This window comes from Aspergillus versicolor (genome assembly GCF_001890125.1).
Source record: "Aspergillus versicolor CBS 583.65 unplaced genomic scaffold ASPVEscaffold_4, whole genome shotgun sequence".
NCBI lineage: Eukaryota > Fungi > Ascomycota > Eurotiomycetes > Eurotiales > Aspergillaceae > Aspergillus > Aspergillus versicolor.
This window is the reverse complement of record NW_024467527.1, coordinates 831,445-855,441: the sequence shown is the minus strand read 5'-3', so window position 1 is coordinate 855,441 and position 23,997 is coordinate 831,445. Positions and strand designations below refer to the sequence as shown.

At 52.7% G+C, this 23,997-nt stretch overlaps 14 protein-coding genes across 14 annotated transcripts; 8 read left to right on the top strand and 6 right to left on the bottom strand.

Annotated features, from left to right (window-relative positions):
- Positions 1 to 119: 119 nt before the first annotated feature.
- Positions 120 to 1,736, top strand: ASPVEDRAFT_52279 (uncharacterized protein; the record flags this gene model as incomplete). Its single annotated transcript, XM_040814616.1, has 5 exons — positions 120 to 260; positions 308 to 569; positions 617 to 808; positions 853 to 1,247; positions 1,314 to 1,736. 5 exons carry the CDS (start codon positions 120 to 122, stop codon positions 1,734 to 1,736), a joined length of 1,413 nt encoding a protein of 470 aa, XP_040667087.1.
- A 166-nt stretch (positions 1,737 to 1,902) lies between these two features.
- On the bottom strand, positions 1,903 to 3,290 carry ASPVEDRAFT_150152 (uncharacterized protein). Its single transcript, XM_040808228.1, has 5 exons — positions 3,062 to 3,290; positions 2,887 to 2,996; positions 2,795 to 2,830; positions 2,030 to 2,721; positions 1,903 to 1,975 (listed from the first exon to the last, which is right to left on the bottom strand). Exons 1-5 carry the CDS (start codon positions 3,150 to 3,152, stop codon positions 1,948 to 1,950), a joined length of 957 nt encoding a protein of 318 aa, XP_040667086.1. The 5' UTR covers positions 3,153 to 3,290; the 3' UTR covers positions 1,903 to 1,947.
- A 200-nt stretch (positions 3,291 to 3,490) lies between these two features.
- ASPVEDRAFT_40877 (proline dehydrogenase family protein) lies at positions 3,491 to 5,129 on the top strand. The gene is made up of 2 exons (XM_040812229.1): positions 3,491 to 4,137; positions 4,189 to 5,129. Exons 1-2 carry the CDS (start codon positions 3,521 to 3,523, stop codon positions 4,982 to 4,984), a joined length of 1,413 nt encoding a protein of 470 aa, XP_040667085.1. The 5' UTR covers positions 3,491 to 3,520; the 3' UTR covers positions 4,985 to 5,129.
- A 167-nt stretch (positions 5,130 to 5,296) lies between these two features.
- On the top strand, positions 5,297 to 6,517 carry ASPVEDRAFT_40876 (pyrroline-5-carboxylate reductase family protein). Its single transcript, XM_040812228.1, has 2 exons — positions 5,297 to 5,346; positions 5,400 to 6,517. The coding sequence occupies exons 1-2, from the start codon at positions 5,316 to 5,318 to the stop codon at positions 6,257 to 6,259; spliced, it is 891 nt and encodes a 296-aa protein (XP_040667084.1). The 5' UTR covers positions 5,297 to 5,315; the 3' UTR covers positions 6,260 to 6,517.
- ASPVEDRAFT_82845 (glutathione S-transferase) lies at positions 6,300 to 7,087 on the bottom strand (the record flags this gene model as incomplete). The annotated part of the gene is made up of 5 exons (XM_040817268.1): positions 6,300 to 6,386; positions 6,429 to 6,620; positions 6,668 to 6,778; positions 6,827 to 6,980; positions 7,026 to 7,087. 5 exons carry the CDS (start codon positions 7,085 to 7,087, stop codon positions 6,300 to 6,302), a joined length of 606 nt encoding a protein of 201 aa, XP_040667083.1.
- A 308-nt stretch (positions 7,088 to 7,395) lies between these two features.
- Positions 7,396 to 9,647, top strand: ASPVEDRAFT_40874 (uncharacterized protein). Its single transcript, XM_040812227.1, has 3 exons — positions 7,396 to 7,903; positions 7,950 to 9,399; positions 9,456 to 9,647. Exons 1-2 carry the CDS (start codon positions 7,428 to 7,430, stop codon positions 9,358 to 9,360), a joined length of 1,887 nt encoding a protein of 628 aa, XP_040667082.1. The 5' UTR covers positions 7,396 to 7,427; the 3' UTR covers positions 9,361 to 9,399; positions 9,456 to 9,647.
- ASPVEDRAFT_150147 (uncharacterized protein) lies at positions 9,426 to 10,466 on the bottom strand (the record flags this gene model as incomplete). The annotated part of the gene is made up of 2 exons (XM_040808227.1): positions 9,426 to 9,915; positions 10,381 to 10,466. The coding sequence occupies 2 exons, from the start codon at positions 10,464 to 10,466 to the stop codon at positions 9,426 to 9,428; spliced, it is 576 nt and encodes a 191-aa protein (XP_040667081.1).
- A 523-nt stretch (positions 10,467 to 10,989) lies between these two features.
- On the top strand, positions 10,990 to 11,894 carry ASPVEDRAFT_191120 (uncharacterized protein; the record flags this gene model as incomplete). The annotated part of the gene is made up of 2 exons (XM_040809080.1): positions 10,990 to 11,419; positions 11,479 to 11,894. 2 exons carry the CDS (start codon positions 10,990 to 10,992, stop codon positions 11,892 to 11,894), a joined length of 846 nt encoding a protein of 281 aa, XP_040667080.1.
- Positions 11,895 to 12,087: 193 nt separating this feature from the next.
- ASPVEDRAFT_82841 (uncharacterized protein) lies at positions 12,088 to 12,972 on the bottom strand (the record flags this gene model as incomplete). Its single annotated transcript, XM_040817267.1, has 2 exons — positions 12,088 to 12,814; positions 12,857 to 12,972. The coding sequence occupies 2 exons, from the start codon at positions 12,970 to 12,972 to the stop codon at positions 12,088 to 12,090; spliced, it is 843 nt and encodes a 280-aa protein (XP_040667079.1).
- Positions 12,973 to 13,213: 241 nt separating this feature from the next.
- ASPVEDRAFT_27981 (uncharacterized protein) lies at positions 13,214 to 15,094 on the top strand (the record flags this gene model as incomplete). The annotated part of the gene is made up of 4 exons (XM_040810066.1): positions 13,214 to 13,351; positions 13,398 to 13,870; positions 13,917 to 14,866; positions 14,922 to 15,094. 4 exons carry the CDS (start codon positions 13,214 to 13,216, stop codon positions 15,092 to 15,094), a joined length of 1,734 nt encoding a protein of 577 aa, XP_040667078.1.
- A 1,775-nt stretch (positions 15,095 to 16,869) lies between these two features.
- ASPVEDRAFT_627217 (uncharacterized protein) lies at positions 16,870 to 18,693 on the bottom strand. Its single transcript, XM_040815634.1, has 3 exons — positions 18,433 to 18,693; positions 17,239 to 18,384; positions 16,870 to 17,169 (listed from the first exon to the last, which is right to left on the bottom strand). The coding sequence occupies exons 1-3, from the start codon at positions 18,648 to 18,650 to the stop codon at positions 17,133 to 17,135; spliced, it is 1,401 nt and encodes a 466-aa protein (XP_040667077.1). The 5' UTR covers positions 18,651 to 18,693; the 3' UTR covers positions 16,870 to 17,132.
- A 478-nt stretch (positions 18,694 to 19,171) lies between these two features.
- Positions 19,172 to 20,069, bottom strand: ASPVEDRAFT_40869 (uncharacterized protein). Its single transcript, XM_040812226.1, has 2 exons — positions 19,705 to 20,069; positions 19,172 to 19,647 (listed from the first exon to the last, which is right to left on the bottom strand). Exons 1-2 carry the CDS (start codon positions 19,754 to 19,756, stop codon positions 19,265 to 19,267), a joined length of 435 nt encoding a protein of 144 aa, XP_040667076.1. The 5' UTR covers positions 19,757 to 20,069; the 3' UTR covers positions 19,172 to 19,264.
- Positions 20,070 to 20,376: 307 nt separating this feature from the next.
- Positions 20,377 to 22,526, top strand: ASPVEDRAFT_40868 (alpha-glucosidase). The gene has a single exon (XM_040812225.1). The coding sequence runs from the start codon at positions 20,684 to 20,686 to the stop codon at positions 22,388 to 22,390; it is 1,707 nt and encodes a 568-aa protein (XP_040667075.1). The 5' UTR covers positions 20,377 to 20,683; the 3' UTR covers positions 22,391 to 22,526.
- Positions 22,527 to 22,601: 75 nt separating this feature from the next.
- On the top strand, positions 22,602 to 23,990 carry ASPVEDRAFT_191112 (NAD(P)/FAD-dependent oxidoreductase; the record flags this gene model as incomplete). Its single annotated transcript, XM_040809079.1, has 2 exons — positions 22,602 to 22,849; positions 22,899 to 23,990. The coding sequence occupies exons 1-2, from the start codon at positions 22,643 to 22,645 to the stop codon at positions 23,988 to 23,990; spliced, it is 1,299 nt and encodes a 432-aa protein (XP_040667074.1). The 5' UTR covers positions 22,602 to 22,642.
- Between the last annotated feature and the right edge of the window lie 7 nt (positions 23,991 to 23,997).

The window sequence follows — 23,997 nt, the reverse complement described above, 5'->3', positions numbered from 1 at the left end:
TTGGCTTTCGTGTGCTTAACTCTTTCCTCTCTGCTACGTAAGCCCTAATGTAGATGTCTGCTGTCTTAAAAAGACCCTCTTCCCTTGGCCAACCTCGCTCTACCATCAACAATCCGAATATGTCCGACCCAAAGATGAAGACTGAGCACGATGAAATCGCCCCCGAGCCCTCAATGCTCGGGGAAGTCCAGAGCCACCCCGGCATGGCGCACGACGATGTCTTTGGTGAGATGTCGGAGGGCGGTCCCAACTACCGTGATGTATGGTCTATACACACTGCCTATACTGAATTATACTAACATCACAGGTTGGATGGCTCGGAACTGTCGCTCTCATGATGAAGACCCAGATCGGTCTGGGTGTCCTCTCGATCCCCTCAGCCTACGACACTCTAGGGCTCATCCCCGGGCTGATCTGTATGTTGACCATCGCCGTGATCACGACATGGTCCGACTACATGATCGGTGTCTTCAAGCTGAACCATCGCGAGGTCTACTCGATCGCTGACGCTGGAGGGCTCATGTTTGGCCGTGCCGGACGTACCTTTTTAGGCTCTACCTTTGTCCTCTGTATGTCCTCATCTACACAAGGCCATCCGGTACTAACGGCCATTCAGACTGGATCTTTGTTGCAGGCTCTGGAATGCTGAGTCTGTCCATCGGACTCAACGCCGTCTCAACCCATGGAGCCTGCACCGCCGTCTTCGTCGCCGTCGCCGCCATCATCGGCCTCCTCTTTGGCAGTATCCGCACCCTCGGCAGACTGAGCTTCCTTGCCTGGATTGGACTAATCTGTATCCTGATAGCCGGTAAGCCTGCCGACCTGACCCGACAATCCCAACTAACAGCGCAGTCTTCACCGTGACAATCGCCGTAGGCGTGCAGGAACGTCCAGCAGCCGCACCACAGAGCGACGGGCCCTGGGAATCAGACTACAAACTCTTCGGCAATCCCTCGTTCACGGAGGCCATTACGGCCGTCTCGTCCCTGATCTTCGCCTACTGCGGAACGCCGGCCTTCTTCGCGATCGTTTCCGAAATGCGTGACCCCAGATACTATACTCGCTCCTTGCTCTTCTGCCAGGGCAGCGTTACTGCTATCTACATCGTGATCGGGACTGTTATCTACTACTACTGTGGATCTTACGTCGCCTCGCCGGCGTTGGGGTCTGCCGGTGTGTTGGTCAAGAAGGTTGCTTATGGCTTTTCTCTGCCTGGGTTGATGGTTACGACCATGCTTGTTGTCCATGTATGTCTCCCCCCCGTACCTCCCTACCTTATCCTTGGAATATTCAATATGGCTAATATCGTACAGCTCCCTGCAAAGATCATCTTCATCCGCATCCTGCGCGGGTCCAAACATCTCGCCTCAAACTCCCCCATCCACTGGCTCACCTGGCTCGGATGCACATTCAGCATAACGCTAATCGCCTACATCATCGCCAGCGCGATCCCCGTCTTCGACAGCCTGGTGTCCCTCATCGGCGCGCTACTGGGCACGCTCATGTCCTTCCAGCCGATGGGGTGCATGTGGCTGTACGATAACTGGAAACAGGGCAAGGTGGAGAAGAGTCCGCGGTGGATTGCGATGGTGTGCTGGAGTGTGTTTGTTGTGCTTATTGGGACGTTTTGTATGGTTGCGGGGACGTATGGGAGTGTTGTTGGCGTGGTGGATAGTTATAAGGCGAGTGGAGGGAGTTCGGCGTGGTCTTGTGCTGATAATTCGAATTCTGTTTAGTCTGCTGAGTTGTGTTGTTGTTGTTTTTGTTGTTGTTTGAAGGTGTGGTGAGATGATGTCTATCTGCTGGGAAGAATTTCCCGTGGTTTGATGCTGTCGATTGATTCTTGCACATACGTTCATCTACTGAAAAAAACTTAAAAATGTATATAGAGAAGATAACTGTCTCTATAGCCCCTTCCCGCCAACCAACTATCATTTATATCTATATCTATATAAGCTTCCTCACCTGCTCAACCCTAAACCTAGTCAGCACACATCCACAAACAGTATAAGATAATAAGAGAACATACACAACAAAAGTCCCCCCAGAAACCGGCACAGCCCTAAAAAGCGTCGGCCCCAATCCCCTAAAGAACCCCCTCACCCCCTCCACGCACCAAGTCCGCCTCACCACATCCCGCATATTCACATACCTCCTCTCCGCGCCAAACCCATCCGCCTGCATCTTACTCTTGACGACGTCAAACGGGTAGTTGACAGACCAGAGCACCAGGCCTGTTATGACGCCGCACGATGCAATTTGCCACGTGGGGAGGTCTTCCCTGCGTGCTGCGCTGTTGGAGGCTGTACCTGTATTTGTGTTTAGTTTGGAGGTGGGATGGCTGGGCCAGGTTAGCCAGGAAAGAAGGCCCTCGTAGACACAGAACCAGACGCCGTAGCTGCCAAATTCACGGAGCATGGTGGGTGTCTGGCCACGGTAGAGGCCCCGGAGCCCCGCGTGGGAGTGGATGGCACGGATGCAGCCATAGACGGAATACGGCCCTGAAGCAGGAGCATGTCTTGGAGTAAGCGAGGGGGCGGATTGGGTCTGCAGGCGGATTCGGATGTGTTCCGTGGGTCCTGATATGATGCTGTTGGCGAGGCCGGAGAGGCCGCCGGCGAGGTAGGTTTGGGTGGGTGTTAGGGTGGGGGTTGGGTTGTTGTCATTGAGGGAGTGGATTGCTTGTGAGATTGTGTGGAAGGTTGAGTAGACGATGCTGATCTATGAGGGGAAATCTGTTAGATAATGGCTTGGAGGGAGGGCTCCCGGCCAACAGGAGGGGGGGAGGGCGTACACAGGCTCCGACTCCGAGCAGCGGCGGGAGGGTTCCCTGACATGTCAGTAGGGAATACGGGATTGGGTAGAGACGGTGGTTCCGTTGCATACCTTGTAGAAGGCCAAGGCCCCCTCGTGCTTCCAGATATCCCGGGCGACTTGGATGGCGGTCTTGTTTGCCTGGACTTGCATGCGGACCTTGACAATGTCGAATGGTTGGCCTGGTGTACCAGTATGTTATCAGAAGTGGAACAACCTAGGGCCTGCTGTACAGCTGAGTACGAACCGATAATGACCTGGGTGATACCCCCCGAGGTGCCAACCAGGAACTCCTTGGCCACGCCTGGGGTGTCTGCAATTGCGATCGATTCTGCCATTGTAGCTGCCACAGGTGAATAACCTAATAGGACTATAAACTGTTGATGTTCAGTTGTTTAGCATATAGAGTAACTATATCCAGCCCCCCCTGCTGAGACCGGCATGACGACCGATGTCTATCAGCTGGACCACATCGGGTCAGGCAGCGAGCTCAAACAACGGTTCGTACGTAACACAAAGTCTGGACAGTTTCAACAGAAGCAGTATGTGGAGGAAGTCTATCCTTCATACCCCGCAGTCAGATAGCAGGTGGCACCGGGAGCTGAACCGAGAGGACTCGGCGTCAAGTGATCTATACTCGGTACACTACATTTTATAACCACCCCAGACAGACAGTCAGTCTCGTCAAGTTCGTTTTGATCATACAATGGCTCTCATATCCGCTGGGAAGCCTGCCTTCCGCGTGGTGGCCTTCACTCCCACCCGCGGCGTCTCAACCCTCCACACCAAGCCCAAGCCTCCCCAGCGAGTCCGCTCCAGCTCGACGTCTGTTCTATCTGAGCTCAAGGCAACCGAGCCTGCGACTGGGAAAAGCCCTCTTCCACCCCTATCTGCCCTTCCTACCAGCGTGCTCCTCCGCTCTCTCCTCGTCGCCACCATCTCCTCCAAGCCCTACCTCCTCCTCCCCTCCCTCAAAGCCCTATCATTCTTCTGCAAGCCACGCAAGGGCGCCCTGTTCAATGTCGACCGCAATCCCATCCTGCACGGCATTCTCAAGGCCACCTTCTACAAGCAGTTCTGCGCCGGCGAAACACCCGATGAAGTCCGGCGCACCGTCCAGCAGCTCAACGGCATGGGCTTCCAGGGGACAATCATGACCTACGCCAAAGAAACCGTCTTCGACCACAAGACCCAGACCTCCGTCGGACTAGGTATTGAGAACTCAGACACCGCGGGGGCATTCTGCCCGCAGATCGAGGCCTGGAGAAAGGGCACCGTCGACACAATTGATACACTCGGAGAAAACGACTATCTTGCTTTAAAGTACGCCCTCCCTCAACACCATTTACCGATAATACATGCTAATAAGAATAGACTCACCGGCGCCGGCCCCACAGTCACAGACGCCTTCTCAACGGGCTCGCTCCCACCGCAACAAATGCTGTCCGCCCTGGACGAAATCAGCAGCAAGTGCGCAGACCGGGGCGTTCGCATCCTCGTCGACGCCGAATCACACCACTACCTGGCCGGAATCCTGCGCGTCACGCTGGACCTGATGCGCAAGTTCAACACCGACGGCTTCGCCCGGGTCTACAATACCTACCAGGGCTATCTCAAGTCCACCCCAGACACGATTGCAAAGCACCTGGCTGCTGCTAGTGAGGAGGGGTTCACGCTGGGACTGAAGCTAGTGCGTGGGGCGTATATTGCCTCTGATGAGCGCTCGCTTATCCACGATACGAAGGCGGATACGGATGCTGCGTATAACGGCATTGCGCAGGGTGTGTTGAGGCAGGAACTAGGCGAGTTTGGGACAACGAAGCCGTTTCCGGCTGTGAATCTGTTTCTGGCGAGTCATAATAAGGAGAGTGTCATGGCGGCGCATGCGCTGCATCAGCAGAGGATTAAGGGAGGGCTGCCGACTGTTCCTGTGGGGTTTGGGCAGTTGCATGGGATGTCGGATGAGGTGAGTTTCAGTCTGCTGCAGCTGAAGGGGCCGGAGGGGGATCCGAGGGTTTACAAGTGCTCGACTTGGGGGGGATTGGGGGAGTGTTTGGCGTATCTGTTGCGGAGGGCGATTGAGAATCGGGATGCGGTGTCGAGGACTGGGGATGAGTATCTGGCGTTGAAGAGGGAGGCTGCTCGCAGGGTTAGGGCTTTGTTTGCTTGATGATGATGATTTACGTATATTACGATGTCACAGATGCCCATCTCTATAGTAAAACAATAGTAACGCCATGGCAAAGGATCTATCTCTACAACCAGGTATTGACTGCTACCTAGGATCAGGAACTAAAGACCTTTGCAATTCCCGTTTATTAGGATACAGTAAAGAATGGGAGAATGGGATATATTTCCTCTTTCTGGTATATCTCTGCAGCCGTGGATCTGGTCGGAGCGGGTCCCCGAGTCGGGAGGGATTCCGGTGATAAGAATGAGGGGAAACATTAATAGAATTAATTATCTTCACATCTTAATTTGTCTGAATACACGAATACAACATGTCCAACACCCTGTGCATCCTCGGCTGCGGTAAGCCTAGCTAAATAATAATAATAACTTCATCCAACTAACACCTGAGAAAGGCAACCTGGGCACCGCAATCCTCAAAAGCCTCCTCGCCAGCCCCTCCCAGCCCTTCACCCAGTACATCGCCTGCGTCCAGAGCAATTCCTCCACCGAGCGTCTGCAGTCGCAGTTCAAAGACAATGTCTCGCTTAAAATATCGACAGGCGATAATAACAACGTCAGCGCCATAAAAGCCGCTGATGTCATTATCCTCGCCCTCGACCCCAGCGCCATCGAGCGCGGGCTCACCCAGCCTGGGATCCGGGATGCATTGTCGCAAAAGCTGCTTATCAGCGTAGCAGCGGGGTGGACGCGGCAGAAGCTTGAAGAGACGCTCTACGGATCCCCTACGACAGAGGATAATGCGAAAGACCGCGCATTCGTGATCCGGACTCTCCCGACGATCCCTGCTGTTGTTGCGCAGAGTCTTACTTCGATTGAGATTGAGCCGGATAGACAGATCCCACAGAACTATCTTGATATAACGGATGCGATCTTTTCACGGGTCGGCAAGACGGTGCATGTCCCGCCATCTCTGCTTGACCCTGCCACTGCAGTCGCGGGATCTACGCCTGCGATGTTCGCTGTGATTGTCGATGCCATGGTCGATGCGGCTGTTGCAGTGGGTGTGCCCCGGAATACTGCGACTACGATGATCGTGCAGTCCATGGCTGGGTCTGCGGCGATGATGCAGAGTGGGATGACGGCGGCGGAGCTGCGGGACCAGGGGACCAGTCCGGAGGGATGCACGATTGGGGGGTTGATGGTGCTGGAGGAGCAGGGGGTTAGGGGGGGTGTTGGGCGGGCTTTACGAGAGGCTGTTACGCTGGCGAGGATTATGGATGGAGTCAGGCATGTTAATGATACGAGAGAGTAATCTTTACAAAAAATCCATATGATTCAGACTTGTCTCTAGGCTATTTATTCTCCTTGATATACTGTGCAATATTTGGCCGTGCTTCAATCGCCTCCTGCAGCTTCAGCAGCGGTTCAGGGAGATTCGCCTAGACAGTTAGCATCTTCCATTACAAGACAGAGAGACATACAGGCAACGTCCCCGTCCTCCGATCATTATCAATACTCTGATACACCGCGAAATCCGCATAGGTGATTTTCTCACCGAGGAGATACGGACCCGGGCGTTCAGAGTAGTACTGGCCCACCACGGTGTAGTACTTGGGCACAACGGTGTCTTTGTACTCGGGATCCGCGCTCGTCAGGTTCGCGACCCATTGCGACTGACAATTAGCTTTGCGATGGAAGAGGCGGGTAACATAATGCATACCCTCCAGTCGATATAGACATCAGCAACCGCATCGACAATGTACTTCTCGTGGTTACTCTCCCCGTCATACGCGCCTAGTTCGCGAGACAAATAGCGCAGAGTAGGAATGTGCTAGACACATTAACATCAACAACCTCGTAGGTATAACTATAGTCAAACCTGGGTATAGATAGACCCCTTATACTCCAACGCAGGCAGCAGACCGGTCCGCGTCAGGCCCTGCTGGGTGAGTTTCTCTTTGCTCTGCGGCCAGGTGTCGTCGTAGGGATAGCGGACGTCTTTTGCGTCGACGCCGGCGTCTTTGAGGAAGAGGCTTATTTAATTAATTAGTGTCCTTGTTATGGTGTATGGGGCGTACTTGAGGACCTCGCCGCGCCCGAGACGCCCGAGGGTGAGGTAGTGGTAGACTGGTTGAGACATAGTAGTTGCCAACAGACTAATTGTAGTGATTAGTTGAGCGTTTAAATATCTTGTGCTTATGCTTAGCAATCGGGAACTGAGGACAGTTTAATATCTGCAAATCCCGGTGGTGTTTTGCTGCCCGATCCCTGCTTTATGGTGAGATGACGAATATCCCACCGGCCCAGATCATGCAGTGACGTCGTGTCGTACATTAAAGTCAGACTATAGCGGCATTTGTCATTGAGTTATCCCACACAGCCGCTTGCTTTGATTCCTAGATAATACGTAGATGACTCGAATTCATAATGAATCAGATCCACACTAAAGACGTATCTAATAATCATAAAACCAAAATACAATGCCAGGAATATCAGGCTGGCACCCCGGCGAAACCACCATACAAACCAAACTCGGTTTCGGAACTGCTATATCCACCTCCTGGCGCGCTATCGAACACCAGCTGCGTGAGCAGCACCGTGTTTTCCATACCTCTAATCTCCCATTCATCCCTGTGACGGTTGTTGACAAGGATGGCCGGCCGTGGGCGGGTATTGCGGCGGGCAAGGACGGAGAGATTGGGTTTGTGCAAGGGCCGGATTTGAAGACGTTGGCTTTGAGAGTTAGGGTTTGGGATGGGGAGCCGTTGAAAGAAGTCCTCTCTGACTGGCTGGATGGACGTGTAATAGGTGAGAGAGGGTTGATGGCGGGACTGGGGATCGAGTTTAGTACGCGGCGGAGGAATAAATTTGCTGGGTTTATTCGGAATGTCTTTCCGGAACAATCAAAGGAGGGATTAGATTATATACTTGAGATGGAAGTGAATGAGGCCGTGGGGTATGCCTTCCCTTATACTGCTGGTGAGAGTATACTGACAGTCAAGGAACTGCCCTAAATATATCAACACCCGCCACTTTGACGCATACCCACACACCAACCCGGAAATAATCTACCAAGTGCAGCACATGGCACCAACCGACCGTCTCCCACCCGCTGTAATCGAAATGATAACCACCGCCGACACAGTCTTCATCGCTTCAATCTACAAATCCACCCCAGAAACGGCATTGCAATTCCCATCCCACGCCGGGATGAACGCCCGCGGGGGATTACCAGGCTTCATCCGCGTTCTCCCCAGCGACGGCCGCAGTGTCATTCTCCCAGATTACTCAGGGAATAGATTCATGTCTTCTCTCGGTAATATTGAATCGAGTGGACTTGCTGGGTTTACCATTATCTCGTTTGAGACGGGCGATATCCTCTACCTTACCGGTGAAGCGAGGGTGCTTATTGGCCCGCCTGCGCTGGAGATTATGAAGAGACATGCTTCGATTACTGTTCTTGAGACGACGGGGTATACGCTTGTAAAAGATGCGCTTCCTGTGAGGCAGCGGCCGGGGTCAGTGATTGGTCGGAGTCCGTATAGTCCGAAGATAAAGTATCTAGTTGAAGAGGACCAGCTCCAGTCCGGGGTTTCTGATACGCATAAGGCGCGCCTTGAGAGTGCGGTGCAGCTGTCAAACGATCTAGCTGTGCTACGGTTCAAGGTGCTTTCCACAGATAAAGGGAGTCTGTTGAAGATTCGGCCCGGCCAGGCTATTGTGCTGGATTTCATGGACTGGATAGGCCCGCCCGAGTATCACCATATGGCGGATTCCGCGCCGGGTTCTATAAATGATGACCGCGTGCGGACGTGGACTGTCTCGAGTGGCTATGAAGAAGGGTGGTTTGAGCTGACGATGCGCGAGATGAAGGGTGGTGTGGTGACGGGTGCTCTATTTGACGTGTTGAGGAAGAATATCCCGCCTGCTAAATGGGGGAGGACTGTCCCAGTCGCACAGGCCGTGGTAGCAGATATTGTCGGCGTCACTGGGGACTTTATCTTGGGAGATGGCGATATTAATGTCCTCTGGGTAGCCGGGGGAATTGGCATCACCCCATTTCTGTCTATGCTGGAAGCACTGGCTTGTGGGCAACGTAAAGGCGATATCCAGTTTGTCTTGTCAACAAGAGAGCCTACGATAATGCTCGATTTGATGCGGAAATTACTGATGAATATCCCACCGACTGTCAATATCAAGATTGACTTGTTCACGCGGTATCCACTTGACGCAGAGAATAGTACGTGCATATCAATACATCAAGGCCGGATTGGACCGGAGTACTGGAAGACTGTCTCTACAGATAAAGACGTCTTTATCTGTGGGCCAAATGAGTTTGGGAATGCTGCTACAGAGGGCCTGCGGGATATTGGCATACCGAACGAAAGAATCCACAGAGAGGGATTTTATTAAGTGTATATTTATAACAATACTTCCGACTTGGCAAACGCTGTAAGTCCATAACCAATAATCTCTCACTACTGCTGGGCCCTCTTGATACGTTCTAGGCGATCTATAATAACGTCCGCATTCCTCTTGACGTGGAACGGTTCCTTTTCATCGTCCATGAGCTCCAGCTCCCCGGACTGCCCCTCATAGGTGTAAAACTTCGCCCACCGGCCTATGGCTACTATGCCATATAGTATGTCTGTGCCGCCCTCTTCTCTGTAGCATCTGTCGAGGTAGCCTTTCAACTGCCCCTCCGCATCTCGCCAATGGGATTCCGGGGTTGGGATAATGGCCTTTTTGGTCTCTGTGATAAGGAATTCCCGGCTGTAGGGTTTGTCATGGGCATTGCGTTGCCAGTGCATTGTGGTAAAATCTGTAAACCGATTTGCGACTTCGTGCTGAGGCGCGTTGATGTAGCCTTCTGTCACTGGAAAGGCGATTGCGAGGATCACGGACCACATGGCCCCAACCTTGTCTTCGTGATTGCGAGAATGGGCCTCGTCGTACGATCCAAGGAAGCTGATGTGCTGAGTATACTATACTCCCTCTATCTTAAAGTCTGTTCATTTGGACCAACGGCACAAGAGTCTATTTCTTACATCTTCCATTTCAGTGTCTAGCTCTATCTCTTTCTCTCTTTTGCTATTGTTGTGAATATGCTATGCAGCTATTATTAGACGCCCATAGAGTTACATTCTTACTTTGGCGAATCACTTACACTGGCGGGTGCAGTTTGCTTGCTCAGAGGTATTATAAAGGCTTGGACGACTATATCTCATATTCAAACCAATCGATCCTCCTTATATACCCCAGTTAGTTACGACCTGAAGCTTCCAGATGGGCACACATCGTGCCTTCCTAATCGCACAGAAATGCAGTCCTGAGCCAGGCAATGGATCTATTAGGCAGGCACAGCTTATTGTAGGTCTCTAGGTTTTACGCTTTTAAGAACCTCAACTGCTTTATCGTGTGGCCTGAACACACCCAAATTCAGAAATCGATACCTCCATGCCGTTGGTGTCTACGGCGTGTGCTTGCACGAGATCAATAACTCGATAAGCCCGTTCCATCCTGAGGAAGTACTACCAGACAACTGGTTGCTGTGGGCATCGGCAGGTGGGCAGAATACTAGCACGTCTTTGGCCTTCTCGAGCTCTGCAATCTAGCGCTCCCAATTATACTTCAAGAACTCCACAGATAGTGTTGACCACGCCACCAGTAGGAAACTCAACCCTGCCGACTCCGTCATGACTTCTGACACCTGGAATCATACGCACTTCACGAAGCAAATGAATAAAAAACAATGAATGACAACCAGATGAACGGAATAGACGAGGAAGAACTGCCCGTCGAGATGTTCCCACCACGGGGCTATCTCAGACACGGGACGCTCCCCATTGAAGCCGAAAACGATCCAATATGCTACATCTGCAGCAGCCTCATAGACTGTTATGAAAAAGGCCGCAGGGTCTCCCCGGGTGTGTATTCTGACACGGAAATTATGGAGCGCAGACGAGCGTGGGAGAAACGGACTTGGACTCTCTACTTTCGCATGCGTAAGGCAAGTCCTACTTTCCAGAATAAATGTCGCTGATGGTGTTGTGTGTGCCAGTTCTATTCCATCCCAGCAAGCCGATATCTCGTCTCTCAGGCATCTCGTACTTTATCGATCGGGACCATCGCTTCTATACACTTCAGGTCCCCTGGGATGAGCATACGGGTATTATCCGATCCAATGATGGAGAGACTGAACATGATAACAAGCACCTGCTTGCAACGGCCCTCAGGGACGAGGTACATGACGAGCCTCACCCCGATAGACTAAGGGGCCTTGTAGTCCATGACCGCTGCTGGCAGGTGCTTCGCAAGCACAGAATCTGGAAACGCTCTGGGGAGGACATTGATCAGATAACGCGTGCATTGCTAAGTAGGACCGCGAGAGACTGGGAGAGGACTCCGCTGATACCGTTGGCGCTGGACCTGAACGAGCACTGGAGGAACCCTATAGCATCGGAAGAGACGGGTGAGCATCCACTCCATCGCGTCTGATCTAGTTCTTTTCTCACCTACAGTATATTTTAGATCCGCTGCACAGCCGCTACGTACAATACCTGATCTGCCGGGCTCGCCGCAGGACACACAGGAGGTTCAAGGTTATGCAAAACAGACAGAAAAACCATCTCAATCGTCTCCCTGGGGAAGTTCTATTTCTGATTGCAGACTTGCTGCAGTCTCCAGAGATAGTGGCCGTTCAACAGGCAATTGGGACGTACTTGGGTGACGTGTATTGGCGCTCTCGAATCCCCATGGATCTTTTCCATGAGCTCCGGGAGCTGCTGGACCAGACTCTGGATTGGGAGTTTCTCTGCCTGGAGCTGGAAAAATACAATATTGAATACCCAGACGACGTTGATGAGATCCCTGCGCCGTTTAATCAACTACTGGGCCGGAAGTGGGTTCTAGAGCAGCTCGATGAGATTGAGCATTTTGTCTCTTGATAGTACTGAGCAGACTGTCTAATAGTGAGTAGTATCCAAATAGACATATAAAGGGACTTTCCGAGGTAAATATACTTATATGAAAATAAGCAGGTATACGTATTAGACGCGTTTGACTGCTATCTAATTGCCAGTTTCAATTTAAGATAGTCTTTGATATGCATGCCCCTTCTAACTCCATTTCATTCATAAATCATAATGAAAGCCCATGAAAAGCCTCACGCAGGCCCATATTCGCCAAACAACCAAACCCAAACGCCGGAATAATGCGTACGCCCCGAATCATCGTCGCAACAGGCAGATCCCGCAGCACCACCGCAGCCCGGTCCCGAATCGGCACATGGTACTGCCTGTTATACAAATCCAGCCCGAGCAGATGCAGCGGCGTCGCAAATAGCTGCGACACCACTGGCACTAGTAACTGCGTAAATACGGTCTTCGAGTACGGATGCGAGGCGAGTGAGTCTGGGATGACGTTTGCGCACTGCTGCGCGAGGGTAAAGGAGCCGTATATGGTGATTGCGTCGCGGACGAGCAGTGTTGTTGTTGCTGCCGCCGAGCCAGTCCTTTTGGGGATCGGCAAGGGCTTCGTTACGCCCTTTGATGCGTCGATATGCGGTTTTGTGGCGTCTGGGTTTGTGCCGAAGAAGTGGGCGAAGCGGATGTCCTTCCACACGCCGAGGGGGACGTTGATGAGGAATGTGCAGGCGAAGGTGATTGCGTCGGAGAGGGAGGGGTGAGTCTGCTTTGTGACTGTTTCAGTGGTGTTGGCGACGGTGTATGTGGCGGCGTAGAGGGCGAAGACGTGGCCGTGAGGGCGTGAGAAGAGGAAACTTGCTGGGTGTTTGAGGGCTGCTTTGGTGTGTGCGCGAAGCCCTTGCAGGACTGGTTTGTGGTATGAAGCTTTTTCCACCAAGGCTCTGGAACTGTTAACTCCGCCTGTAAATATGGGAAGTGCTTACCTGTCGATTATCGTTATCGTCGGCGAGACTAGAATGGTCGAGATGGAGGCTGCTGCGATGTCGCCGCCCAGCAGGCCCCAGTTAGGGCTCAGCTCGGTCGTCGTCTTCTGCTCCATCTAGAGTTTCACGGGCTTTGAACAGACACCGAGATAGCAAGCATTCAGTTTTTAGTTTACTTCTACTTTCCATTTATGATTTCATCGGAGACACCGGCCGGGCTTCCGTGCGTGTATCGGAGCGTTTATCGCATGCGGGGATCTCCACGTCGGGTGCCCTCCCGATGGCGCAGAGCATAAAGCAGCTGCAGCTGCAGCTCCAGCTCCAACTCGAGCTCGTTCACTCTCATCCTTATTCACAATGGCTTCAAGCAGGCTCCTCGCTCCTAGACTTTCTAATCCTGCGCGTCTGCGCCCGGTCCCTGTCTCCCTCCGCCCTCAGCTGCGGACCAAGGCCACCGTGCCGTTCAGACTCCCAGACCCCCGCAACGAGCCTAACGTAGGTAAAGAAATGTAATGAGAGGGAATTTGCTAACGGGTAACAGCCTGAATACAAACGAGGATCGCCTGAGCGGGCAAAGGTCGAGGAAGCCCTCGTCAAGCTGCGCGGCCAACTCCCCGTACAGAGCGAGATCTTCTACAACGGCAAGACACAGAGCATCGCCAAGTCGTGGGACCAGCCTCTACCGGCAGAACATGGCACAAACTTCACAAACTACCCCGTGGCCACCAAGGAGCAGGTCTCGGCGGCTATCGAGTCGGCCCTGAAGGCCAAGAAGGACTGGGAGAACACCCCCTTCGTCGACCGCGCGTCCATCTTCCTCAAGGCGGCTGAGCTGGTCACTGGCAAGTACCGGTACGAGCTTATTGCTGCGACCATGCTTGGCCAGGGTAAGAACATCTGGCAGGCTGAGATTGATGCTGCTGCTGAGACGGCGGATTTCTGGCGCCAGAACTGCAACTTTGCTGCTGAGCTGTTGGAGAGACAGCCTACCAGGACTACTGATGGAATGTGGAGGTAAGCTATCCAACATAACTTGTCTGATACCGTTCTAATTGAGTAGTCGAATGGAGTACCGCCCTCTTGAAGGGTTCGTTTACGCCATCTCTCCCTTCAACTTCACAGCCCTCGGAGGCGCCCTGCTGTCTGGCCCCGTCCTGATGGGCAACGTCGTGCTCTGGAAGCCCTCGCCATCCAACATCTACGCCAGCACGCTGCTCTACAAGATCCTGCTCGAGGCCGGCCTCCCCAAGGACGTGGTGCAGTTCGTGCCCGGCGACGCGGAGGAGATCACCAACATCGCCCTGGCGCACAACGACTTCGCAGGCCTCAACTTCATCGGCTCGTCCGACGTCTTCCGCTCCATCTACGCAAAGATCGGCGAGGGCATTGGCAAGAAGACGTACCGCGAGTTCCCGCGCATCGTCGGCGAAACCAGCGGCAAGAACTTCCACCTCGTGCACAACTCCGCCGACATCCCCAGCGTCGTCAACCACACCATCCGCGGCGCCTTCGAGTACCAGGGCCAGAAATGCTCCGCCACCTCGCGCGCATACATCCCTGCCTCGCGGGCTGAAGAATTCATCTCCCTCCTCAAGGCCGGCGTGAACGAAATCACCATCGGCAACCCAGACAAGGACCTCGAGGCCTTCATGGGGCCTGTCATCCACGAACGCTCCTTCAAGAACATCACCTCCATCATCGACAAGTCCAACAAGGATCCCTCTCTTAAGCTTATTGCTGGGGGAACGTATGACGGCTCCGTCGGCTACTACGTCAACCCAACCGTCTACCAGACCGACTCGCCAGACCACCGCCTCTTCAATGAGGAGATCTTCGGCCCCGTCCTGGCCATCTACGTCTACCCCGACGCTGAATGGAGCGAGCTCCTCCCCAAGGTCGACGCCGGTGGCGGCGGCTTCGCTCTGACCGGTGCTGTCTTCGCCAGTGACCGCAAGGTCATCCGAGAGGCTGAGGATGCGCTGCGCTACTCTGCCGGTAACTTCTATATCAGTATGTCCCTACACACTTAGCCCGACTATAGATGAATGCTTGCTAACTGTAACAGACTGCAAGACAACCGCCGCGCTGATCGGGCAGCAGTCATTCGGTGGCTCGCGTGCCAGTGGCACCAACGACAAGGCAGGCAGCTCTGATGTGCTCCGTCGCTTCACCAGCCCGCGTATGATTAAGGAGGAGTTTAACCCCCTGGACGGCTTCAAGTATCCTAGCAACCACTAAGTTTTAAAATGGGTAGTTTGTATTGTTAGATAGTTACGAATGAGATGCATAGACACTTGTTAAACTGGAGCTTAAACTTGAATATAGTAGAAGCAGTTCATCACTCGAAGTTGGAGGTGTAATCTCTATACACTGTACTCTACAGACCGATATCGCATTACCACTTACGACTGACAACAGAAGTATATTCGCCACTGATGCCGTACCCGCGGAAAAGCAGGCTCTCAACCCCTCCAGAACCAAGCCCTCTTACATGTCATCTGCCCCGCTAAGGTCATCTGCTCCAAGTCGGTCCCCCAGTCCGACACTCAGACAGGCAAGTGGATCCTGCTGTGCACCGGGAGCACTCCCGGTGTGGTCTGGATTGCGGGGAGTCGGGGGTCCTCCGATATATCGCCACTGAACTATCAGACCGGCCATAGACTCCGCTGGCTCTGCTCGGAAGAGGATACGAGAGTCTGTGCGAGGTCTGATCACTGGTTTGGGGCCGGTAGGTCTGCTATCTACGGGCTATGGGCTACGGTGCAGTACGATGTGGACTGAATGTTTTATTGTTGAAGGGCATTAACTACAGCTCTCGCAGAGTGATCTGTGTGAATATTGCTCAATACTCCACTCCGAGCCGGTTACGAAATCCCTAAACCTGTCCACTTGTTTTTTCCATGTCATATCCATATCCGTCCAATGCCGTGCATAGTCAAATACAACCTGCTTGTCGCCCCCAATCTCAATCCTAGCACCAGATGCAAAGAGCAGTCTCGCTACCTCGAACCTCCGTGACCTGATGGCCTCCTGCAGCGGAAATCTACCCCTCGCATCAGGTTCGTTCGGGTCCCATCCCAAATGTAGAAGATAATGAATCACGCCCAGATGGGAGTCGACGGCAGCAAGGCACAGTACAGTTGTATCTATGTCCTTTTGCGCGGATATTCGAGAGGCATGAGTGGCCAGGACATTGACTAGCTGATCAAGGTCAGATCCAGGTCTCGGTGGTGTGAATCTCTGGGACCCTGAAGATCTGCCGTCCAGAAATTGCGAACGGTCCACGAGAATATGTAAGGCCCTGTTAAGATGCGTGGGCCGGGGTGATTGAGTGAGCTCAAGAAACCGATTGACCAGTGGATAGTGGCGTTTACGGACCATTTTGTACCAAGCATCTGCGCACTCGTCTATCAAGTCGGCCTTTCGTGTGGAGAGCAGTTGTAGCAATTTCTGAATGGTTTCTGGAGCTGCACAATCATGATAGAGGAAAGTGACAACGACATCCTCCATACAGAGCGGGTGTCCTGCATCCTTTGAGGCCATGAGGAACATCTCCACAATGCCGTACGCTTTATAATCCTCCATGGCCATGGTCAGATATCTTGAACTGAGTTCCCAGTCTGCTTTGAGCAGCATGGTTACCATATCCACGCTCCTGGTGTCAATCGCCCATGTAATGAAGCTCGCCGGAGGCTGCACACCGTTTCTAAGTAGATACCAGACAATAGCCTGCGCATTCCTCTCAGGATAGATCCCGGAACAGACAGCACCCCAGACTTCGCTGAGCACCTCGTCGGAGGGAATAGTATCGTACCCCCGCTGTTGAAGCTGAAACAGAGTACTGACGTCCGCCTGTTGATATGCCTTTTCTATATTGCGGAAGTATCTGCTCGAGTAGGACAGGTTGTCGCCTGCTGAATCATCATCATCGAACTCCCATTCCTGATATTGCTTGGCTAATATAATGAACGCAAGTTCTTCCAGGTGTCGTCCGACATGCTGTGACACGGCGATATCCTCTGCTAGGTGCTTGTCGCAAAATGTGCAATAGGAAGAGTGCTGCATTGCCGGGCCTTCCTCCATCTCCGTCATATCCAGATCACGAATCTGCCATTTTCGGAACCCATGAACTTTCCTTAGGTGGTTCTGGCATGCAGCAACGCTATTGAACTTTGCTTCGCATGTCTCAGGACAACGGTACCTGGCTGGGGCTCTATGCCGCTTCTCTTCGTGAGCAAACCACGCCCTTCGGGTTGAGTATAGCTTGCCTGCCGTGTCACAGTCTTCGAAGGAGCACATGTATGGCTGTAGGTCTTTTAGCACATGGCTCCTGGTATTCTGTGTTAGTGGAAACGCCAGTAAACGCCGGCCATTATGCTTACCTCCACTCTCTCTGCAGGACAATGTGCACGACCTTTCCGCAGATATCGCAAACCAAGGACTGTTGGCTTCCTAATTCCACTGGTGGCGGCGGTAACACCATGTTGGGCAGTGGCCGTTCAATGGAAGAAGAAGCTGACGAGCTATCGGATCTTTGGCCCGGGGGATCCTCACTTTGCAGCGAGCTGTTCATACTCGATGAGCCGGAATCTGAATGCGGTCTGGGACTTCTTTCTCTGCCAGTCCAGAATGAGCGTTCAACTGGAGATTCTTCCGAGGCGTCGTCTTCAGAATCTGAATTGGACGATTGCAATACGCGCCCTGAAGACCCCAAGAGTATCCTCCGGAATAAGCGTTCAACTGGAAATTCTTCCGAGGCGTCGTCTTCAGAATCTGAATTGAACGATTGCAATACGCGCCCTGAAGACTCCAAGGATATCGGCGAATTGTACAGTGCTGGGGCATTTGAAGATCCGTCCCTAGGATTTGAACGAAGAACCGGATCGGCCGCGATATCTTCTGTTCGGACATTATCTGTTCGTTCTTCTGTTCCCCCACGAGCCATTTGAAGTCTCTGTGCTCGACGCAGATTTGCCATCGCGCAACGTCGCGCAAGGCACCCTGAGAGACGCGGGAACCTGTCCAGGATGTTTCTGTAGTAGATACGAGCAGCAAAGGGCATGTCCTCAGAGCCGTCAGCTTCTGCTACACTGGGGCCGTCATCTGCTCGAGGGAACTCCGATCTTGGGATCGGATTGGCCTTGATCGAAATGATTTTGAACTCTTCTAGTTGTTGGCCCTCTGCTTTCTCTGCGTCCTTGGCTGGCATATGCTCATAGACAGGCTCCACTGGGACATTCGGGGGCTCTACGCGTGTGAGCCAGGAATCCAAGGGCGTTGAATTGAGACTCTGTGGTTGATGGCCGGATATCTGGATCTCGTCAAGCGGCGCACTTGAGCTGTTGCCAGAATATATTGAGCTGATAGGGCTGCTCTGGCGTTCCACGGTGGCTGACGTATCGACAAATGGTTTCCTAGCTCCAAATAGCGCATAGTCTTCTTCGCTTTGCAGTTGGGATACCCTCGAGCCTTCGTCGAGTGTATCGCCGGCGTAGTCGAAAAAGAGAAACCGCAATCCACAGTGTGGGCTTTCGATGTTAGCTTTGTGCAGTAGTCTGCATCAGCAGTAGACATACCAAGCTCGGAGATTCCCCCTCTCTGTATCAATTGCCCGTCTGCAGCTCGGCCGGGGACACGTTCCAATCTCCCACTGAAGCTGTGGTATCACCATAGCCATGTATATCTTAGAGCCAGGGCGGACTAAAGACCAGCCCTCTTTCCTGACAAGCTGGCAATTATCAGAGGTATTGTACAGCTCATACTCTTCGTCAATCACATTATCCTCGGCTGCCATGCCCTTGAATTCAGTCCTCAGCAGACCTTGCAGGACCTTGAACGGTATCAGCTGGATTCGAATTAGGTTGGCGTTTACATACCTCCCAGCGACAGAACCACTCGTAGGGCAGCTCGAACTGCCTACCCATGCAATCTAAAAATTCGATTCTGCCAATTTGAAACTCATTCGGGCCCGTGGGCACAGTCCTCGATTGCTGGAGCAAGATGTAATACATTTGCATGTTCACTGAGTGCACTTTCCTAAGAAGGTCACGCATTTCCACAGGGAAGGAGCTGAGAAAAGCGACTATTTGCCTCCCGAGGTCATTTATACTGACGAGCGACATCTGCATTGACGAGGTGTCTGCCGATATCTGGTCTAACTGATTGCTGGTGTCTGAGCTGAAGCTTTTGGCATCTGTGCGTATTCCGTCCAAGGCCGACTTTGTATCAAGTCGGAATTTTGCAGATTTCTCATCCTCAATCTCCCTTTTTGCTTCTGCATCTATCAAACTCTGTCGAAAACCTGACAGTCTAGCCTTCAAATGCTTGTCTTGCTCTTTCTGCGTTCTGGCAACTCCAGTGATCCCCTCCCTGCAGAGTAAGCATGATAAACAGCAACTGGTGTCAGACTTACGAGTTATGTATCCCAATCAACAGGTTAATGCTCACAGTCTTAGCAACAATGATGGCGCGGAATCTGTTGACTTCTTCAGTGACAGTCACTGCCCATTTTGCCTTTTTAGAGGCACCATGCAGTCGGGCCCGCGACGCAAACGGTCCCATCGACTGCTCATATTGCTGTAACTTCCTCAGAAACTCCTCTAATGGTATCCTAACTGATAAAGCCATGCCACGAAGCGCATTCACACGGGCTGTATTGTATTCATCAGGCTCAAGGGCCTGCAAATGGTTTAGACATCTCTGCAAGCCTTCCAACTCAATAATAACCTGCTGGTATTCCGACGCAGCGCCTCCTGCTTCCCTGAGCGCTTTGCATATTTTCACAATCAGCCCTGCGGATGTTAGGCTCCTTTATCTTCTTCAGTGGATCCTTTCTTCAGTGGACATACCCCCAGCGGCCAGAAAGTCCCCTACGCTGAAACCGAACGCGGGGGCGACCATAATCGAATGGCATAAGGCAAGGCCCTACGAGGTGAGTGCAGAGAAATGTTTCGTTTTAGTGCGGGGCTGCTTATATTTGTCGTATTAGCTGAGGCGCAGCAAGGCTGCTTGCTTTTTCGTTGGCCGCGTCGCCTGAACAGGTCCAGGATGATTGATCATTCATCCACTGCAGAAACTGACAGCCTTTCGTTTCTCTTCATGGTATTGGCTGTCTGCAGGTCGCTATGTGATTGGAGCGTGTGCATGTTGGGCGAAAAGGTGCGATATTCGGTGTGATACTAGCAGGGATATAGACAAGGATCGTCTGTTAAATAAACTTAACTACTGAGTCAAACTAGCAATATAATCACGATTACTTCCAAACTTGGTTGCATATTATATGGCTACGACACTGTACCAATGATCAACAGTCCCGATATACCAATTCACCGAGTAAATCCCGTATTTCTCCGGACCCATGATAACCCCTTTCCATGCTTTAGGTGGTCCAAGTGCTAACTATTCCCCATGGGGTGGCAAGCTACATGCATAAGGTACCCAAGCCTAGGTTAGAAGCCTCACTTGCTATGATTATGATGATCATGGCGCAGAAGCTCATTCAGTGGCTCGGCAGGATATGACTAGAACCCTCCTTCCGATATATTAACTGTCGAACCTACAGAAACGGAGCTCATCAAGATATAGAGATGACGAGATTAATAGACCATCCGACCCTTCGAATATTTTAACTCTCTTCTCAGAGTTTAATCCATCTTCGTATACTTCGTATAATTGTCGGATTCTCCGGCAATTCCCCGACAACTCGCAATTCTCCGCTCATCAACTCGCACATGAACAGCATACTTCGATATAAAGTCAACCTCCCTAAACACAGCAGATAATTCTGTCTTTCCATTCTTAATCCTTTCCCCTACTTCAGCAAACAAAATGTCACCCCCCTGGTGGAAAGAAGCCACCATCTACCAAATCTACCCGGCCAGCTTCCTCGACACAACCGGCACCGGGCTCGGCGATATCCGCGGGATAATCTCCAAAATCCCATATATAAGATCCCTAGGCGTTGACGCGCTCTGGCTGTCACCCATCTTCGCATCCCCGCAGCACGACATGGGCTATGACGTCGCCGACTACCGCGCCATCCACGAGCCGTATGGTTCTGTCAACGATGTCCAGGAACTCATTGATACACTCCATGAGAGTGGTATGCGCCTGTTACTGGATTTAGTGGTCAATCAGACGAGTTCCGAACATGCCTGGTTCAAGGAGTCAAGATCCAGCAAGAGCAGTTCCAAACGGGACTGGTATATCTGGCGAGATCCCAAATACGACAGCAGTGGGCAAAGAAAGCCGCCGAATAACTGGAAATCGCTCTTCGGGGGGTCGGCGTGGCAGTTTGACTCCGTAACAGGACAGTACTATCTGGCGCTATTCCTGCCCGAGCAGCCGGATTTGAATTGGGAGAATGAGGCAATGAGACAGGCTGCGTATGGGGATATGCGGTTCTGGCTGGATAGAGGCGTTGATGGGTTCCGGATTGATAGTATGAATCTCATGTCGAAGCATCCTGGGCTTCCTGATGGGAAGATTGTCGATCCGGGTCAAGAGTTCCAGTCCGGAGCGGAGTTTTTTGCTTCTGGGCCGCGGATGCATGAATACCTGCAGGAGATGAGAAGGGAGGTATTTGATAAATACGACAGGGATATCATGACAGTGGGCGAGTTGGGGTTTACAAAGGACGAGACCTCCGTGGCGCCGTACGTCGCCAGTAACCGCAAGGAGCTGAATATGGTATTCACAGGAGATATTTCCGATATGGATTTTGGAGTGGGACATAAATACGACAAGGGCGAGTTCCACCCGCGCATGATCCGGCGCATTACGAACCTCTGGCAGATGGCGATGCCCAAGGTCGATGGCTGGAATGCTGTGTACCTTGACAATCACGACAGCGGGCGCTCGCTGAGCCGGTATGCGTCTGATGCGCCGGAGTATCGAGCAACAGCTGCAAAAATGCTGGCGACGTATATGATGACGCTGAGTGGCACGCCGTTCCTACTGGCAGGACAGGAGATCGGGATGGCGAATCTGGGCAGGGAGTATGGGCTTGATGCGTATATTGACGTGGAGGGGAGGAACAGATATAATGAGATAAGAGGCGATCCTTCCGCTATTGACGACTTCATGAGAGAGCTGCAGCTCAAGTCGCGCGATCATGGACGGCTGCCGATGCAGTGGGACGATTCGGCGCACGCGGGATTCACGACGGCGGATGAGCCGTGGATGACAGTCAACAGGGACTATCCGGAGTGGAATGTGGCCGCCCAGGTGGATGACCCTAGCAGTGTCATGGCGTTTTGGAAGAAGATGATTGCTCTGCGGAAGGAGTATAAGGAGCTGTTTGTCTATGGGGGGTACAGGCCGCTGGACGAGGAGTATACAGGGGAAATGGTGCTGGGATACGTGCGCGAGAGTCGCAGTGAGACTGCAGTCGTGCTATTGAACTTTTCCGATGTCGAGCAGATGGTGGGAGAAGAGTATCAGCATTATACCGTCTTGGTGAATGAGTCGTGCAGGGTGGACGGTAGGGCTATTCTCAGCCCGTTCGGGGCGTTGGTGTTGTATAGCAGAACGTAAACCATATACAAGTCACGCCATTTCTACAGTTATACCAGTTATTTAGTATTCCATTTATACAGGTATAAAGTATACAGCATACAGGCCATACAGCGTAACTGCTGACCCAGAATGCGGGGACCCCCGCCACCGGGAGGGCGCCCGTTATCACCGGCACGCCTCCCGACCATCATGCCAGATTCCAGAATGCACACAGCTATAAAGAGATAAACGCCTGCTCGAATCAACAAATCACACCAACAGTGCTCAACCATGGTCTCCAAATCAAGTCCCATCCTCATTGTCGGCGGAGGCGCCTTCGGCCTTTCCACAGCCCTACATCTTACCAAAGATGGCTATACAAACATCACCGTCTTTGAGCGCGACGAGCAGATCCCCCCTCGCTATTCTGCCGCAAACGACCTGAACAAGATCGTGCGAGCCGAGTATGAGGATCCGTTCTACACCGATCTGACAGTGGTATGTCCAGCCTCACCAATCTCCCACCTTTATATACTAATTAGCGAAGAAAGCAATATCCGCATGGAAAACGCCCCTCTTCGCGCCCTACTTCCACCAAACAGGCTTCCTGCACTGCGTGTCCGGCACGGCCCCCGAAAAAGCCATCGGAACGCTGAAACGGTTCCAAGCCGCCGCAGACGCGCACCCGGACATCAAACCGCACGTCGTCCCCCTCAACGGGCCCGGCGACATCCGGCCGTGGTTCTGGCAGTGCGACGGCGCTCTCCCGGGCTGGCACGGCTACTTGAACCGGTTCGATGGGTATGCACATTCTGGAAATGCCCTGGCTGGTATTTACAGACATACCCAGGCCGCCGGGGTGAAGTTCTTCCTTGGACACGAACAAGGTGCTGTTTCTGAGGTTGTATACAACGACGGGCGCGGTACGGGTACAGGTGTACGCACGCGCGACGGGAAATTCCACCCGGCCGAGCTGGTAATCGTCGCCGCAGGCGCAGGTGTTGGCAAACTGCTCCCCTCACTAGGAACGCAGATTGTAGCCAAATCATGGAGCGTGGCGCATGTTCAACTAAGCGATGAAGAAACGAGTGCTTTGCGGGGTATCCCGATTACATACGCCCGCGACTTTGGCTTCTACTTCGAGCCGGATCCCAAGACGAACTTGCTTAAGATCTGTCCCATGGGTGGCGGGTATATCAACACGGACCCGGCAACGGGGGTGTCTCATGCGCCTGAGGATCTGGAGACGAGCCAGTTCCTGCCGGCGGAGGATGAGGGGAGGATTCGGAAGTTGCTGGAGCAGACGCTGCCGGCGCTGGCGGGGAGGCCGTTGGTGAAGAAGACGCTGTGCTGGTTTGCGGATACGAAGGATTCGGACTTTATTGTGGATTATGTGCTGGGGAGTGATGGGAAGGTGGTGGTGTTGTCGGGGGACTCGGGGCATGGGTTTAAGCTGTTCCCGATTGTGGGTGAGTGGACGAGGGATCTCCTGGCCGAGAAGAGCAAGACGCAGAAGATTGCCAGGTGGAGATGGAAGAATGAGTCTCAAGCTAAGCCGGACTGGGGGACGGATGTCAGCTGGAGACTGGGAGAGACACGAGAGCTGCGCGATGTTCTGCCTGGACGGGTGAAGCTGTAATCAGCCA

Coding starts and splice junctions, on each gene's coding strand:
- ASPVEDRAFT_150152 (XM_040808228.1), bottom strand. CDS start 3,152: ATGGCAGAATCGATCGCAATTGCAGACACCCCAGGCGTGGCCAAGGAG. Junction 2,997..3,061: donor TATCACCCAGGTCATTATCG/GTTCGTACTCAG, acceptor CTGGTACACCAG/GCCAACCATTCGACATTGTC. Junction 2,722..2,794: donor TGCTCGGAGTCGGAGCCTGT/GTACGCCCTCCC, acceptor TTCCCCTCATAG/ATCAGCATCGTCTACTCAAC.
- ASPVEDRAFT_40877 (XM_040812229.1), top strand. CDS start 3,521: ATGGCTCTCATATCCGCTGGGAAGCCTGCCTTCCGCGTGGTGGCCTTC. Junction 4,138..4,188: donor AACGACTATCTTGCTTTAAA/GTACGCCCTCCC, acceptor TAATAAGAATAG/ACTCACCGGCGCCGGCCCCA.
- ASPVEDRAFT_40876 (XM_040812228.1), top strand. CDS start 5,316: ATGTCCAACACCCTGTGCATCCTCGGCTGCG. Junction 5,347..5,399: donor CCTGTGCATCCTCGGCTGCG/GTAAGCCTAGCT, acceptor CACCTGAGAAAG/GCAACCTGGGCACCGCAATC.
- ASPVEDRAFT_40874 (XM_040812227.1), top strand. CDS start 7,428: ATGCCAGGAATATCAGGCTGGCACCCCGGCGAAACCACCATACAAACC. Junction 7,904..7,949: donor GAAGTGAATGAGGCCGTGGG/GTATGCCTTCCC, acceptor CTGACAGTCAAG/GAACTGCCCTAAATATATCA.
- ASPVEDRAFT_627217 (XM_040815634.1), bottom strand. CDS start 18,650: ATGGCAGCCGAGGATAATGTGATTGACGAAGAGTATGAGCTGTACAAT. Junction 18,385..18,432: donor AGGGGGAATCTCCGAGCTTG/GTATGTCTACTG, acceptor TAACATCGAAAG/CCCACACTGTGGATTGCGGT. Junction 17,170..17,238: donor GTCCTGCAGAGAGAGTGGAG/GTAAGCATAATG, acceptor ATGTGCTAAAAG/ACCTACAGCCATACATGTGC.
- ASPVEDRAFT_40869 (XM_040812226.1), bottom strand. CDS start 19,756: ATGGTCGCCCCCGCGTTCGGTTTCAGCGTAGGGGACTTTCTGGCCGCT. Junction 19,648..19,704: donor GGACTTTCTGGCCGCTGGGG/GTATGTCCACTG, acceptor TAACATCCGCAG/GGCTGATTGTGAAAATATGC.
- ASPVEDRAFT_40868 (XM_040812225.1), top strand. CDS start 20,684: ATGTCACCCCCCTGGTGGAAAGAAGCCACCATCTACCAAATCTACCCG.